This window comes from Mauremys mutica, chromosome 6 (assembly GCF_020497125.1).
Source record: "Mauremys mutica isolate MM-2020 ecotype Southern chromosome 6, ASM2049712v1, whole genome shotgun sequence".
NCBI lineage: Eukaryota > Metazoa > Chordata > Testudines > Geoemydidae > Mauremys > Mauremys mutica.
The window spans coordinates 98490594-98508358 of record NC_059077.1 but is presented as its reverse complement, the minus strand read 5'-3'; the positions used below and the strand labels follow the sequence as shown (position 1 = coordinate 98508358).

The following is a 17765-nucleotide window of genomic DNA, read 5'->3' as shown; positions in this document are numbered from 1 at the left end:
TATGCGGCTGCTGGGTTTGTTTGTTTGTTTTTACATTAAAGGCAATTGGGAAGAATCCTGCCCTAACCAGAGGTAAACTAAATACCTTACCAGGTCTTTTTCATCTTTAATTTCTCTAATTCTGATTATTTACAGTGTGGCCAAATGGAAATATTGCTTCATCTTTTCCTCATATGTTGCTCTCTATTACCAAACAGACAGACTTTCACATAGCTCTGAGATTCCAGAATAATTTCTCTTTTACCCAGGCACTGACTCCAAGCAACCTTGCAAAAGTACATTTCAAGGTTTTGAGGAAACAGTAAATTGGGTAAGTGTCTGCATCAGCTCCCTAGCTGTATATAGAACATGCTGGTGTTTCAGAATTTTGAAATCTATTTTTCATACTAACCACAAATCCAGTCTTTACAAATAAAGGATCTTGTCTGCGCAAAATATTCCACCTTCTGGATTGGGCCTTAATAACCCAGAGCCAAATTCATCAAAGCAATAACTGCTTGATGTATTTATTTACCTTTTTTAGAAAAGTCGTTGTACTTTATTTAATCTGGTCATTTGAATCTGTTTTCTAATGTGAACAAATTTCTGTTAATGATTTATCTGCTGCATGAATAGCAAAATGGTATTTTTATAGCTATATTTTGAAAAAGAGAACTGGAGAGCTTTTATCAGACTCTTTTTTTAAATTAAGTTGTTAGGTAATAAAAAGACACTCTGTTCTGCAGGCAAAAAGTTTTATTGGCATTCAGATGGAGACATTTGTAGAAGAGATGGGGATTGAAGCCCATCTATGGCTACCTTGAATGACAACTCTGGAGAAGTTTTATAAAATAAAAGTAACATGGTGAAGTTTAGTACATTCCTAAGGGAAAAAATTTTTCTTCAGAAACTGTTATCATGAAGGCTGTGGTACCAGAAAGCATTGTTGTGCAGGGAATTTGTGGGTATATAGAGCCAAATCTCTGCCCATACAGGCCAATGCTGTGCAAATGTCATAAGATTGTATACATTGAATTTTTCTGTCTCCTGTACTTTTACTACATAGAGGACTATCTGGCCCTATGTCTGCAAACCATAGGAGGCACTTAAAAAAAATGAGGGGTAGTTGGTCACTTTCTTCAGTGTGTTCCAGGCTGTTTCCAGCTTGGGAGAGCTAAGCAGAACCAAAACATTCCAGATCTGGAATTGTTATCATTATTATTATTATTATTATGAGAGTTGTATTGATAAAGTGAGCTGGCTAGTAAGGGTGTGGCTGATCAGAATGCTAGATCCTCATTCCTAACCCAAAATCCAGCTGGTTAAAATTAAGTAATACATCATTCTGATGCCTCAGATTGGAAATGGAAGAGGAGAAATAGACTGCCCCTTTGCATTAAAGTCTCTTCTCGCTTTGCTTGCCAGTGAAACAGAAGAAAATGTTCTTCTCTTTGGTACCTGAATCTGATTTGTTTATTTTACTGTTTGGAATGGATAGGAGTTAGCTGTCCACTAGAGAATGCATTGTATTTGTTTGCTGTTCCTTGTAATAGCATGTTACTTTGATTTGTTTTTAGGATAATAACTGTGAGAGTGACCTCTCAGTTTGGCTGCTTCTTCCTGATGAACTGTGGCTATGCATCTTCTCATTGTTTTCCCATAAAGAGCTTTCTCAGGTTGCCCAAGTCTGCCACCGTTTCCACCAGCTTGCGAGGGATGAGTCCTTTTGTAAGTACATTAAAATACCTAGCTAGTAATGGTCAGTAAGCAGAAAGAAAGGAAGGTCCTCCAAGGTAACTAAGAATGCCAGTATAAAGGAAATCTCTAGTGTAATATCAAAAATATCCTAGGATTCAAGATATAGGCAATAGGAATAGCAGCAGGAACAGACATTTCTGTGTTGAACTACATAGAGGAGTGAATCACTAAAAATGTTTATTAAAATGTTTAAAATAAAAAAATGAATAATTACCAATCAGTTTGGAAGATGTCTATTTCCTACAAAGTTGAATTGAAAGAATTGGCTTCAGCTTCATCATGCTACCTTGCAACCTGTATAAATTTACAAGTGTAAAGAAAACTGTGAAGGCACTGGAAATTAGGAAACTTTGGAGTTAGAAATTAAGATCTACTATTGAAAAGAAAATAGTTGATTTAACAATGATTAAATCAAATGCTAAGTTAAACAAATTGTTTAAAAAAACTTGATAATTTAGAATTGATTCAAATTGCTTTCTAATGTTGCCAGGGGTGGCTCTAGGATTTCCGCCGCCCCAAGCAGGGCGGGACGCAGCCGGGGGGGCGCTCTGGTGGTCGCCGGTCCCGCGGCTCCGGGGGACCTCCCGCAAACGTGCCCTGCGGAGGGTCCGCTGGTCCCGCGGCTCCGGTGGACCTCCCGCAGGCATGCCTGTGGATGCTCCACCGGAGCCGCGGGACCAGCGGACCCTCCGCAGGCATGCCTGCGCGAGGTCCACCGGAGCCGCCTGCCGCCCTCCCCGCGGGACGCCGCCCCAAGCGCGTGCTTGGCGCGCTGGGGTCTGGAGCCGGCCCTGAATGGTGCTGCTGTCCCTCAGTCCTACTGTACTTTGAATTACATTGAATCCTTGCTTTGAAGTGTAACCAAAATGGCATCTCTTCCTGAAAAAACCAGACTCATTCACTGAATATGTATATTGAAATTAGAGATTGGATATTAAACCAAAAACCCCGAATTGGAATAACCCAAACAAGTTCCCCAGAAAAATCATGGAACAGATCCTCAAGGAATCCATTTTGAAGCAGTTGGAGGAGAGAAAGATGATCAGGAACAGTCAACATGGATTCACCAAGGGGAAGTCATGCCTGACCAACCTGATTGACTTCTATGATGAGATACTGGCTCTGTGGATATGGGGAATGTGGTGGACATGTTATCCCTTGACTTTAGCAAAGCTTTTAATACGGTCTCCCACAGTATTCTTTCCAGCAAGTTAAAGAAGTATGGATAGGATTAATGGACTATAAGGTGGATAGGAAGCTGGCTAGATTGTCAGGCTCAACAGGTAGTGATCAACGGCTCGATGTCTAGTTGGCAGCCAGTATCAAGCGGAGTGCCCCAGGGGTCGGTCCTGGGGCCAGTTTTGTTCAACATCTTCATTAATGATCTGGATGATGGGATGAATTGCACCCTTAGTAAGTTCGTGGGTGACACTAAGCTTGGGGGAGAGGTAGATATGCTGGAGGGTAGGGATAGGGTCCAGAGTGACCTAGACAAATTGGAGGATTGGGCCAGAAGAAATCTGATGAGGTTCAACAAGGACAAGTGCAGAGTCCTGTTCTTAGGATGGAAGAATCCCATGCACTGCTACAGGCTGGGAACTGACTGGCTAAGTGGTAGTTCTGCAGAAAAGGACCTGGGGATTACAGTGGATGAAAAGCTGGATATGAGTTAACAGTGTGCCCTTGTTGCCAAGAAGGCTAATGGCATATTGGGCTGCATTAGTAGCAGCATTGCCAGCAGATCAAGGTAAGATCTATTTGGCACTGTTGAGGCCACATCTGGAGTATTGCATCCAGATTTGGGGCCCCCACTACAGAAAGGATGTGGACAAATTGGAGAGAGGCCAGAAAAAGGGCAATGGAAATGATTAGGCAGCTGGGGCACATGATTTATGAGGAGACATTGAGGGAGCTGGGCTTATTTAGCCTGTAGAAGAGAAGAGTGAGTGGGGGATTTGGTAGCAGCCAGGGCCGGCTCCAGACCCCAGCGCGCCAAGCGCGCGCTTGGGGCGGCGTCCCGCGGGAGGGCGGCAGGCGGCTCCGGTGGACCTCCCGCAGGCATGCCTGTGGATGCTCCACCGGAGCCGCGGGACCAGCGGACCCTCCGCAGGCACGTCTGCAGGAGGTCCACTGGAACTGCGGGACCGACGACCGCCAGAGCGCCCCCCACGGAGTGCCGCCCTGCTTGAGGCGGCGCAAATCCTGGAGCCACCCCGGTAGCAGCCTTCAACTACCTGAAGGTGGGTTCCAAAGAGGATGGAGCTAGGCTGTTCTCAGTGGTGGTAGATGGCGGAACAAGGAGCAATGGTCTCAAGTTTCAGTGAGGGAGGTCTAGGGTGGCAATTAGGAAAAACTATTTCATTAGGAGGGTGGCGAAGTACTGGAATGGGTTACCTTAGGAGGTGGTGGAATCTCCATCCTTAGAGGTTTTTAAGACCTGGCTTGACAAAGCCCTGGCTGGGATGATTGAGTTGGGGTTGGTCCTGCTTTGAGCAGAGGGTTGGACTGAATGACCTCCTGAAGTCTCTTCCAACCCTGATATTCTATGATTCTATGCCCTTACTTGCAATTTGTGGTTAAAGTGTAATTGTGGCCCTACCTGTTTGCACCAGTCATCCCTTTTATTTCGGTAGTTTGTTTGCAGAATACACCATATTCACACACAAAAGAGACTTTGGACATGCTCTGCTTTGATTTTGGACATTTAAATTCAGCCTTGGCCTGTCAGATGTTCTTAACCACTGTGAAAAAGACAATATCATTCCATAATTCCATTTGAAATTTCTCCAAGCACGGGGGGTAACTATAATGTTACTAGACAAGCTGCTCAATAAAAAACATTGGGGGAAATTTTTCAGTTTCACAAAATATTGTAATTCAAGTCAATGATAGCTTGTGATGGAAGCTTTGTATGACATATTGAAAAACAACAAAAATTATTACTGTAGTATTTTTAAAAACATTTTTAAAATGCTTTGAAATGTTATAACAAAAAAGAATAGGCAAAGATTTTCCAAAACCATATTATGCCTGATGTCAGCATCTTTATAATTTATTTTAATTCTCTGATTTAAAAAATGACATGATCTTTTTAATTTTGGGATTATAATTGCCTTTTATTTGTGCCTTGTCCAGGTCTGGGTTATAAATTACCCTGCTTGGAATTTTTCAATAGGGTAAGTACTCAGAAATGTTTCCGTAAAGGAAAATTCTGTCATGCTTATCTTTGGTAACTTAGTTCCTGCAAGGTGCCCTCTCTGTCTCAAAGTTCACCTTGATATGTTATCCATGTACTTGCTCCAGATACCATCATGACTCCTACGTTCAGTGATCCAAGAAAATTGTGCTTGAGGTTATGCTCATACAAGAGTGTGAACAAAAATTGGTGAAATGGCATCTATTGTTTCAAACAGACAGCCTGAGCAAAATGTCATTAATAATGGATATTTATATCCAAATGGCCTCAATGATTCTGATTCCATGATCATACTGAAAACAAGATGATACTGGTAGTTAAGTACCATACATTTTGTAAGTTACTGTCTCTGGCCTAATTGCTATGGTCCTTACTCCATAAATAGTATGGGCCGAATGAGTGCAGTATCTTTAAAGCCTCTTGAGCTGCATCCATTTCCTCACTGTAGAATTTGACCCTGTATGACTGTAGAGTGAAATGAGCTTTTTGTGGCTTTAGGGAAGTCCCTTTGGTTGGGATCTATGAAAGTCCCAGTTTTAGCTCCATTGTGAGCCACAAAACTCTAATTGAACCCTAAACTCACTTAGCACCTAACTTTTTAGAATAAAATTTCCCTAGGGATCTAAGTTCCTGCCTCTAGGCATGCACACTGCTGCCTCCCTCTAGGCAGCTGGATGCCTATCTCCTGCCTAAGTGCCACAAACCAGGGAAAGACAGGTAGTTAGCCACCAAAGTCACATGCCCTGGGGGCTTGATCTGGTAGGCTACCTCTGAACGTGCCTACTGGATCAGGTCCCATTTCAGACTCCAGGAGGAGCAGTAGTATTAGGTCCCTTTCAGAATCGAGGAGGTGATGCTGGTATGCACCTTAAAACTTTTAGCTCTGTGGTTAGTGCACTTACCTGGAATGTGGGAGACCCAGGTTCAATCCCCCTCTCTGCCAGAGAGGGAGAAATGATTTGACCTTGGATCTCCTATCTCTCAGGAGAGTGCTTCAACCACTGGCCTATGGAATATTCTGATGTGTGGCTCCCTGTTGAAGCTGTTGATCTGTGAATAAAAAATAATGAATGAGGCGGGGGGACTGGACAGGGCTTATACCTCCCAGGTGAGGACTATAACCACTGGGCTAAAAGTAATCAGCTGGGTAGCACTTCCACCTTCTCCAACCATTTTGTGTGGTGGAGTATCCAATTCAGTCCCATGAAAAACACCTTAAGCACCTGAGCTGCCTGACTCTAGATGGCAGGTTCCCATCTGTGGATCATTGAGAAGAGCTAGGTGCCTCCCTGCAGGTCAGACTTAGGGGCCTGTCTCTGAAAGAGGGGCAGGGCTTAGTGCACACACCCAACTCCTCAGCACCTCCCTTTGGCTGCTGGCTCCCTGCCTAATGCGCTGGCTTTTGTGGATTACATTCTCAGGTGCCTATATATCCCTGCTCATTGTTCAGGGAGCCTAGGCACCTAACTTGGCTTTGTGGATCACAGTGTTGTTCCTGTGTGGTATGTGGGTTTTTTGTTTGTTTGTTTGTTTTGTTTTGTTTTGTTGCCTAAAAGTTAAGCACCATGATGCTCAGCATTGCAATGTCTAAATCCCTTCGTGGATCCCATCTATCATGTTTCTGTTTTTCCATCTGAGTAATGGGGATAATATGTAGGTATCACTTCCAAAAGTGTGTTGTGCCTTAATTAGTTAATCTTTGTAAAGAGCTGCCCCACAGAAATATGATTACATTTCATTCAGTGCTGACTAGGGCCTTATTTGAACCGGTGACCTGGATAGCTATGGAAAATTCTTTTATCAACAGTAGTAGTTCATATCTGGATTTTTATATCCTTTAAACAAAGGAATCCCAGTCGCACTCAGAATTTCCTTCAGGTAAAATAACTGATCTAGCATATTTTTATCCAAAAGCTTATCATAAAGATAGATACATAGTTAAAACAACAACAACAAAAAGCACTGAATGAACTAAATGCCAGACGTTTAACAAAGAAAGAGACTTCTAAAAAAAGAACAAACTCAAGGCTGTGACTGGGGAGGCAAACAAAGCTTTAGGTCACCTGCTGTAGACGCCTGTGTCTCGGCTTATGTCACATTCCCACGGTGAACTCCAAGACAAATACTTACACCTTGAACAAACAAAGGTGGGCCATTAGACGTAGCTGAGTGTTGCGTTTCAGTGATGCTGAACAAATGTTCTAGGAACTAAGTGTATTGTTCTTTTAAAGAAGCAACAGCTGTCATGAATGGTCTCATGTTTATAACTATTGTGTAGCCATAGGGGCTTGCATTTCTAGATGAAGCCAGCAGTGCATTCTGTAAAATCTTTGAATTGTATTGTTGGATCTCATGTATGAGGTAAACTAAACTAACCAACTAGCCAGGAATCAGCTTAGTTTCTACTCCAGGTTTTTTCTTTGTGTGTTTGTTTTATCTTGTTATCTCTGCTGTGCATATCATCAGGAACTAAACTCTAGAAAGGAAAGTTGGAAAACATATTAGGAAGATTTTTCAATTCCACATGGCAAATACAAGTGAGAAAGTGTTTTAGAGGATGTACAGTATATTTCCATACTCCCATGTATTTCAGCCATACTGTAGCATATGGTTTTACAAATATTAAAACAGTGAAGGTCTTTATCAGTCTGTTTTGGAGATTTTAGCAAGAGGAATTGCGTTGTTTTTCCGAGGCAAAAGCATTTTCTTATTGAGGCCTAGCCTACACTAATTTTAACTATATGGGTTTAGAAAATGATATAATATCATGGTAGAACCTCCCCCCGCCCCCCACCATAGATGCAATTATACCTGCATAAAGATGCTTATTTCCATATATTTATAGAAATGAACCATCTGGCTATAAACACCTTTACACTGGTGTAACTGCATTCACATAAGGGGATTGTAGCACTTTATCGGTTTCTAAACCAACACAGTTATAGTAACCAAAAACTGTACATAGACCAACCATAAGAGAATTGTTTGCAAGAGTTCAAGTGACAAGTTGATATTGATAGAACAGGTTTACAGTAACATGGGCAGTGGCCCTCTTCAGTACCCGCCCCCCCACATCTCTGGTAGGGAGGGAGGAGGAGGACATGCTGTGGATCAGAGGAGCAGTACCCTTATAGCACAGTGCTATGGAGATTCTGAGCTGCTCCACAACCTACAGGTAAGGCTGTGGGCCCAAGGGATTGCTTGCTTTTACTAACAAACATCATGTATTTAAGGACTCATTCAGTACAAAAAGAAGAAAAGCCTAATATAAGAAGTTTTTCATCCAATATCCTAACAAAGAATAGTTATACTTTCTAATCAGGCTCATCAGAAATAATGATGTCATTTAGTGCTAAGCATAAACAATTATGTGTAGCTTTCTATGGACTCACAATTCCTGGGCTGACCCAGACTCCCTTTGGCAGCGAGAGTGGGAAGCATTTCTCCAGTCAATTTTTCCAACCCTACAGCTTAGGTCCTTGCAAATTGTAAATCCTGCCCCGCTTTTAGCTTCAGTTCTCAGCGCCATCTTCATATTTTTATCTGTAGTCATCATATTGGATATTACTCTATGCTGTACTTGTCCTGCCAATATGGTGTGTAGTTTGGATAATGTTTGAGTGTACAGGTCAGTTTTGGTGTATTAAAGCAACTTTACTGGGAGACAGGGTGCTGCTTGGAGCACCTGAATTTGATATAATGTTAATTGAATATTTAAAATAGCAGATTCATTTAGTGTGCTTGTATCTTTTCTCTTGGATTCCCTTTAGAACTAGTTGAAAAATGACCAGATACAAAGCTTTGCAAACTTTGTTTATTTTTTATAAAGAGCTTCACGTGAGCTCTTAGTGTATTTCTACCCTGCAATTAAAAACCTGCAGCTGGCCCTGCGAGGTTGCAGGGTCCAAGAGTTTGGGTTGCAGCTCGAGTCTGAAAGTCTATCTACAATAAAACAGCCTCTTAGCCTGAGCCCCACGAGCCAGCTGGCACAGGCCAGCTGCAGGTGTCTAATTGCAGTGTAGACATACCGAGGCTAAAATTTTGTGGGGAATCTTTATCTATGAGGTAGAAATGTCTGAAAATAAAGAGTCAAGTAATAGTTATACCTATACATCCTCTGATTACATTAAACAGTTGCATATTTCCTTGACTTAGCGGACTGGTAAGTGAATCTCTCAGTTAACATTGATGCATCATGATTTGCGTTTGCTCAGGATTAATATTATCTTTCACCATGAACATTTCATTTGTATAATATTTATATCCCCTTTACTTGTATTGGAGCACTCAGGGCAAAGTGTGCTGAGCTCCTTCAACTTCCAAGGAAAACAATTGGTGCTGAGAAAGATCAGACCCTATGTTTACAAGTATGACTCAAATGGAAAGGCTTGAGAAGCTATTGTATATGCCAAAGGGCATTTATATTAGTGCAGTTTTGAATGAGGTACATCATGTATTGCAAGGCATGAAAGGGAGTAAATCAGTCTAACGATCCTATGAAGGCTCTTCTGATACTTAACGTAGAATCCCATTTGGACTTTCATTTCTTTTTTCCACAACCACCGTTTAATTTAAAAAAGATGAGAGATTTTGATTAAGTGTTGTGTTGCTGTCATCTCAGTCAGACTGTATAGGTTAGGGGAGTTTGATAGATAAATGATGGCTTTTGGCTTTTAGCTAAGCTATTTTGCTGAAAGAAATATGGCTTTCCTGGTCTGAAATGGAAAGTTCTTGACCCTTTGTGAACTAACTTTTTGAAGTGTATGTTCTAAATTGTTTGTTGGGATTGTGATTGTTATTTATATAGCACCAGAGATGTGCATCGTACTTTATAGACAAGGTGGGGGGGGGAAGGGGGGAAGACCCTGCTGGGATATCTTTTCAGTCTAATTGGAATCATATATTAAGCAAAGGGTTTTCAGTGAATGAATGTGGACAGCTGAATTTATGCACATCAGTAATTCAGTTAGAACTATCATAAGTCACTTCAACATTCAAGCACACATTAAAATATATTATGTCAAATCTGGAGGTCTCTGCATTTGATCTATATTTAGGCAATTGAGTTATGACAGTTTGGATTGAGTACAAACTAAATAACAATTTCAGGATTTGGCCCTAAATATATTCCTATCAAGCTTAAAAACTTTCTGTATTCTTGCACAGCTGTTGCTGTGGTCACAAAATTGTTTATGTGTATAGTAGAAGCTCTACATTTTGTAAACAGTTTGTTCCTCCTACCTGCATCATTGACTAATGACACAATTGAGGATTTGTGACATTGCAAGTGTTTCTAATGTGATGTCACAACCACTGAGTTATAACTACTGAAAGAAAAAGGCTAACTATTAACGAGAGCTATTTACATCTCTTTTTCTATGTAATCAACAATGATGGCAAAAGTACAATAGATGCCTATTTTTGGCTCACCACTCCCATGAAATGCTGAGTACTCTCAGCTCCTGTTGACTTCAGAATCTAATGAAGTTTTGTGAAATTATTAGAAATCTGTGCTTGGTTATTTAAATTCACAACAACTAGAAAAAGCATTGGAATCTATATCAATGAATCTTAATGCCAAAGGGTTAAATCAGTAAGACTTTGCTTGGCATATATCAGATGACTGTTTAAAAAAAAAAGGTCCAGACTGCCAGCATTTCTGTCATAAAAACTCCGCCTACTACTAAAGAAAAGAAAAAGAAAGGGACATACTTCCTGCCCCTAGCAAGCTCAGAAGAAATCTTATTAGTAATACAGGTAGGATTTTAGAATACTTTTGCATAAAAACCGTAAGGAAAAATAGACCTGTGTTTTATGAACCCTAAAGGATTATGTCGGGACAAAGAGATGAAGAGAACACCTGATTCAGTAATGTAATCCAACTGTTATCCTGCATCTCATTTCTTTGGATTCTGTAGCAGAATGTCATTCAGCTTTGACTAGCGAGCCAGTCTTACCACCGAAAGCCACTGTCTGCAAAAGATTTAAATAGCTGTGTTCTTTACTTAAAGTTGTATCTTCTCTTATCCCTCATACAAAAAGAAAGAAAAGGCTTTATTTTGATCCCTTGTGTCCAGTTTCCTCTGGATCCTGTGGTGTACTTTGAGTCAAGTCATATGCAGTCAGTCCGATTGTAATGTATCCATCATCTAAGCATACAGAACATGTCAAAGGGGTCATGGGTTTGAGTTCTCTTTTATTTTAGAAGTGCTGTATATTGTATATCTATGGACAATTGAGGTTAAAGTAGCCAATTAGATTAGGATTTGAAATGTCTGTTAACAGCAGAGAACTTCTCACTGTTGAGGTGACAGCCAAAATAAGTTTTTTTAAAAGTCAGTGAAAAGGGAAAGGAATTGCAGTGACCTATATTGTTCTCTTGCCACACCCAGGGCTGTATAAAAGTTTATCCAGAAGCTCAGTTCCATTGTTGCGTTGCTATGGGCATTGCTATGTAATGGTGTATCATACACAAATAAGGGAAATAAGTCTGTTATTTAAGGAGTCTTGAACCCTGTAAGTTTAATTCTTCTGACAGTGGAAGTCAAATTACTCTTCTTTGTAATAGAGCAATTTCATTTTAAGATGCCTTGGTGGTGGTGGTGGTGGTTGTTTTATTTCATGTTTAGAATGCTAAAATCAGCTCAGGTTCCCTAAGGTTTGCTTTCTATTCAGATGCTCCCTTGGCCAAGTCACATACACAGGTCACAAATCAATCACCCAAATCCTACATATCCTGAAGGAGTCAGTTTGAGCAGCATCCTGAAACACACAAAAGAGATCAAGGGAAAAGAAAGGATCTTAGCTGGAAGGAAAGAAATAAAGTGAAACCATGGGAGACAGGATTTTTTTAAACACAAGTATTAAAAGCTTTTTAGCAAGAAAAGGCCCTGCTCAGATAAAATTCTTTGATACTATCAAGGCCATGTTCAGGAGGGAAGTTGGAATCTATTTGAACAAGGCTACAGATATAATCCGAGAAAAAATATATTTAAAATCATGAGTTTATTATTGACATTTTAATACACTCTTTTATATTAGTCCAGATAAACTGTGTCTTGTTGAACAGGCTCAAGCAGTGCAGAACTAATTAGCTGACATCAAAGACGTTGCTTTGGTAGTGAATAAAGATGACATGAACATTATGATCTGATTCTGGGAACTAAGCAGAGTATGACTGAGAGTGAACTGTTCTTTACGCAAAGCCTGACATATCCTAGAGGAAATTGCTAATTTACCTTAAGCTTTAGTTGGACTTACTTTTATCATAGTGTTCTTAAAAACTTTACAACAATAACAATAGCAAATATAGCTATATTTTTATGATATAGTTTTCTCTACAAAGAAGTTTGTCCTCCTGCCAACCAAGGGTCTAATTCTTCTCTTGTTTACATTGTTGCAAATCAGGAGTAACTCTACTGAATAGAAGGAGTTATAATGATGTAAAATGGGTATGAGGTCAGATTCAGGCCACAAATTGTTAAATCATTGAAGTTCACACTAGTTTTACATTAAATGCTTACATTATGCAATATACTAAATGCTCTCAATACTGATTGATTTCCCTGGCAGCACCTCTCAAAGTGAGTCCCTGGGTGATTATGTGAACCATTTCTGTGAAGAAGTATAATTTAGATGTCTCCCTTCCTACTAAATAGAGATGGTACAATATTAGATGTACCCAACACAAGATAAAACGTCCTGATACTCTGGCAAATTGACAAAAAGCAGTCATGATTCTGTATACTACATTATATGCAGTGTTGTTGTAACCATGTTGGTCCCAGGGTATTAGAGTGTCTAGGTGGGTGATATTAAAAGAAGTTGGTCCAATAAAATATATTACTTCGCCCACTGTCTTTGTAACCACTTGATATAAAAAAAACATTGTGCATTTTCAGTTCATACTATGGCTTTTTGAAAGTTGCACTTTAATGATGGATATGTTAGTGAATACATTATGCAAACATACCCTGAAATTCAGTTATCCAACTGAGATCCATCAATAATTATATTCTACCATGTTAATCAAAACAATAGACAGTGAATATGGGCTTGTATTTTGTGTTTGACCATTTTGGTAATCTGGCTGTCTTTTTCCAGGGAGGCAGATTCAGATTTTAGATTGCCATTGCTTGAATGATGAGTGGCTGATCCACCTGGGACTACACCATCCCCAGTGTTTCACTCTTTACCATTGCCATGATGAAACACAGAGGATTACTCATAAGGGGTTAATGAAGTTCTTTCAGCACTGCCGAGACTCTCTTAAGGTAACATCAGCCTATGTTTAGAATACAGCTTTACTTTCTGAGACGTTTAGTATGACGCAATACTAATATATTTCAGATTTCTAAACATGTGTCCACAGATTTCTAAACATGTGCTCTGTCATATGCACAAACTGTAAAAATAGCACCCCAGTAAAGAAGTATTTCATTCAATTGTCTACTTTTCTTACCAACTTTTCACAGTATTTTAAAAATGTCATGTTTGTCATGATGACCAGTATTGTGTCCTTGATTCCTTGTGCTTCCTCACACCTGTCTGTTGTACCATTAGTTTCTCATCTTATTCTTCATTTGTAAGGTCTCTCACCAAAGGCTCTTCAGCAAAGAAAGCCCTCATGGGATAAGAGAAAAGGTCCTCTCATGGATCAGTAATGGTTAAAAGTCAGGAAACAAAGGGTAGGAATAAAAGGTCAGTTTTCACAGTGGACAAGGACCTGTACCGGATCCAGTACTGTTCAACATATTCATTACATGCTCTGGAAAAAGGGGTAAACAGTGAGGTGGCTAAGTTTGCAGATGACACAAAATTATTCAGGTTTGTGACTTTTCACAGTCCGCTTTAGACTTAACTAAGGGATCTCACAAAACTGGGAGACTGGGCTACAAAATGGCAGATGAAAGTAATGCACATTGGAAAACATAATCTCAACTATACATACAAAATGATGGGGTCTAAATTAAATTGGAGTCCTCATGAATAGTTCTCTGAAAACATCCACTCAATGTGCTGCAGCAGTTAAAAAAGCGAACAGAATGTTAAAAATCACAAGTAAAGGGGTAGATAATAAGTATGGAAACAGTTTTGTCATGGTAAAATTAGGCAAAATTTATGGGACAGTCATGGTAAAAATGTACAAAATCAGGGTATGGTCACGACAACAAAAATATGTAACAATTTAATAATTAAATATTACAGTGTAATATTTACACAAAAAACAAACAACATTAATGCATTGGTTTTCATTTCCTTGTCAAAGTAAACTATTTCAAAATTATATGCCTATTGTGCAATAATTTTTGAAACAAAAATAATGAAAAACTACAAAAATAACTAATTCTTTTTAGTAAAGCCCCTTTTGTAAACTGTTGTAATTTTGGTATAACAAGTTATGCAGAGACAGATTGTTGTTGGGGTTTTTTTATGCGGCATCTGTTGTCCCCACACACATTTTTATAAGATGAGAAGGAGTGTTTGTCATCCATACTGTTGACTGGAACTGCTAATCATCGCAGGGCAAGTACTGACAGAGCTGAGAATTTGGCCATTGCGCTTCTCCAGAACTGGAAAACATCCTCATTCCTCAATTCTGGAACTGCTCCACAGTAAGCCCAATATTCTCTCTGTGCTGGAATATTGTCTTCAAACAGTGGTATATTGTCGAATACTGTGGTCTCACAAATGTCAGTGTTTTGCTTGATTTGACTCAAATACACTGAAGTTAAGAACTGAAGAAAGTGGCAGCAGGTTGGTGAAAGCGAGAGCTTGAGTCAGTGTCCATATATGACTTCATTTTCTTTGAGCTTTCCATGAGTGTTGTTTTTGCAGTTGGGTGTTGGCAAGTTTCAGAGCAGCTCTCTGCCTACAACACAAAATCACACATGTCATTTTTGACTTGATGAGCGCAAACTGTGGACTCTTCATAAACTGTAAGTGTGTTCATGATTCAGGGCCCAAACTCTCTTAGAGCCTGGAGTTCAACAGCTGCTTTGGATTGGCAAAGAGCAACAATCTCTTGAACACTTGAACTACTGCTATGACCATTCTCTTCTGTAAAAAAATGAAACGTAATCCTCAGTGTGTTCAGTGTGATAAAGAGCTGCATTGAACTAGGTGTTCCATCTCGTTATTATGGGAGGTTGTTGTGATGGAAGGACTGTTCCCTCTTTCTGTTAGAAACATACAGAACTAGACTTTTCTTGCAGGGCAGGTACTGAAAGCACATTTTACAGCCACAATTAATTTATTTACTTTCAAAAGTATCTTCCTCTACAGATTGCCCACAAAGTTAAGCAAATGTGCAATGCATTTAAGGTGTGCAGCATTTAAAAACGTTTTCAAACCTCGATTTCAAGCTTTCCTCATGTACGTGGCGTTAGTGGTCATAAATGCAGTGTTACGGTCAAATGGTAGGGCAGAATTTTCAACTGTTTCCCATATAGCTTTGTGGACGGTTTTAAAATTGACTGCTTCCAAAACTTCACAGTGTAACAAAAAAATAATCCAGCTTGTGTTCACTTGCATCAGAAGTGCCTGCATTGTCACTGCTTGTTGGGATGGGGATGGCAAGAATGTTAAGCACATACGTTTTCTTCAGCATCGGAGTTTCACCTGCGACAATGCTAATTCCTTCACAGGACTGCAACTTTTCCTTTGATTCTTCAATGTGACAGTCAAACACTTTGGAAGATAACATTTTCTAAGTTGATCTGCACTTGGTATAACACCTACCGTGCTTTCTAAAAACCATCTCAGTTTTGGATTGTCAAGGGTATGCAGGAGTATATTTGCAGCAGAGTGTGTTAATTTGAACACTTTACTTCTCCTGTAAAGCTGCTACTCGATCTTAGTATTAAACCGCTCTGTAACTGTTTTCTGTAACTTTTTAAAATTTTTATCTGCGTTCATTTTTAATGCCTTTCGTTTGCGCTTATGAGTTGCACTTTCAAGATGCTTATCACAGCTAGTGTTTCTTATAAAATCAACATTTATATTGCATGATGTAGAAAACAACTTTCCTTCACTTTCATAGAATGTTTTAGGGTACTGCTCTGCTCACTGCCTCGCACTTAATTTTGACATTTCATTCATTTTTTTGTTTGCTACTTTTCTGTCTTCTTTCAAATTAATCGCTGTAATCCCTTCTTTTACAAAATGCGTGACTCTTACGTATTAAATTTGACAAAGGCAGCGTGATGTAACATCCTTAGTTAATGTTGCTAGGTGAGTGACTAAACAAAGTGAGCAGTGGTGAATGGAAACAAATGTTAGCGAGTTTATTTCATTTCTTTTTTTACATATACTTCTTACAAATTAAAAAAATCAGTTTTATAGGGATGGAATGGTGCATTTTAAGGCATTCTCTCTGTTTCCATGGTCAAACTGAAGTAAATGGCAAAATGGATTCTGTGCCAGTGATGACTGCCATGACATAATTGTACCCATAATAAGAAGACAGAAAATATCATAATGCTACCATATAAAACCATGGTAAGCCCACATCTTGACTACTGCATGCAGTTCGGGTCTCCTCATCTAAGGAAGATGATATATTAGAGTTGGAAAGGGTACAGAGAAGGGTAACAAAATGATTAGGGGTATGGAACAGCTTCCATATGAGGAGAGATTAAAAATGCTGGGACTGTGCAGCATAGAAAAGAGATGACTAAGGGGGGATATGATTAGAGATGTATAAAACCATGAATGGTCTAGAGAAAGTGAATAAGGAAGTGTTATGTAACCCTTCACATAACAAGAACCAGGGATCACCAATGAAATTAATAGGCAGCAGGTTTAAAACAAACAAAGAGAAGTACTTTCTCACACAAGATGCTGCCAACCCTTGGAACTCATTGCCGGGTGGATGCTGTGAAGGCCAAAACTATAATGGGGTTCAAAAAGAAACTAGGTAAGTTCATGGAGAATAGGTCCATCGATGGCTATTAGCCAAGATGGTCAGAGATGTAACCTCATGCTCTGGGTGTCCCTAAGGCTCTAATTGCCAGCAGCTGGGACAGGACAACAGGGGATGGATCAGTCAGTAATGGCCCTTGTTCTGTTTATTCCCCCTGAAGCATGGGGCATTGGCCACTGTTGAAAGACAAGATACTGGGCTAGATGTACCATTAGTCTGACCCAGTATGGCCATTCTTACATTCTTATGCAAGCTATTCATTTGGCAGAGGAGGAAAATGAGTCACTGAGAAGTTAAAAGCCAAAATTTTCAAACATGTATGGCTAAAACTAGACACCTAAATCCTAATTTTAGTCTGAATGACTTGTTCAAGGCCACACGGTGAGTGAGAAATAGGACTGGGGTTAAAATTTTGGAGTTCCTGGCCCTCCAGTGGAAACTGTTGAAGCTCTACTTGGGATTCAGAATTACTTCAGAGTTTCTTTTAGTTTGTAATGCTAAAATAGGTTTCTGCATAGTGAATGGAAGAGCAGCCTCTGCCAAGTAGGGAAATAAAATCTGTGAACCTTGTCACTGTATAGCTGGCACTTCCTCTGTATACAATGGGCAAAATTTATCACATATATTCCTGGTGCAATTCCTTTAAGAATTCACAACTTTTTCATATGCTGAAAGACTTTACAGGGAAGAATCTCTCTCTCATTCTAGCTGTCATTAGTGATCTAATTGTTCAGTGGGTATTGGCATACAGATTCAGTTAAAGAGTAGATTTCAAATTTTGTCAGAAATATATTTGAGAACTTTCATTTAAAAATAGAAGAATCCTAGGCCTCTGGAAATAAAAAACCAACAACAACAAATGTTATTATCAAGGTATTAAAAAGCCGCAGGTGCAGTGCTTTCACATCC

General features: G+C 39.6%; 1 protein-coding gene across 1 annotated transcript in view; it reads left to right on the top strand.

Annotated features, from left to right (window-relative positions):
- The window catches only part of LOC123372247, an 80716-nt gene that overhangs the window by 11897 nt on the left and 51054 nt on the right, over nucleotides 1-17765 (top strand). Inside the window, exons 5-7 of the mRNA XM_045020255.1 lie at nucleotides 249-310; nucleotides 1557-1707; nucleotides 13037-13206. Coding sequence (XP_044876190.1) covers nucleotides 249-310; nucleotides 1557-1707; nucleotides 13037-13206 — 383 coding nt within the window. The remainder of the gene's footprint in view (nucleotides 1-248; nucleotides 311-1556; nucleotides 1708-13036; nucleotides 13207-17765) is intronic.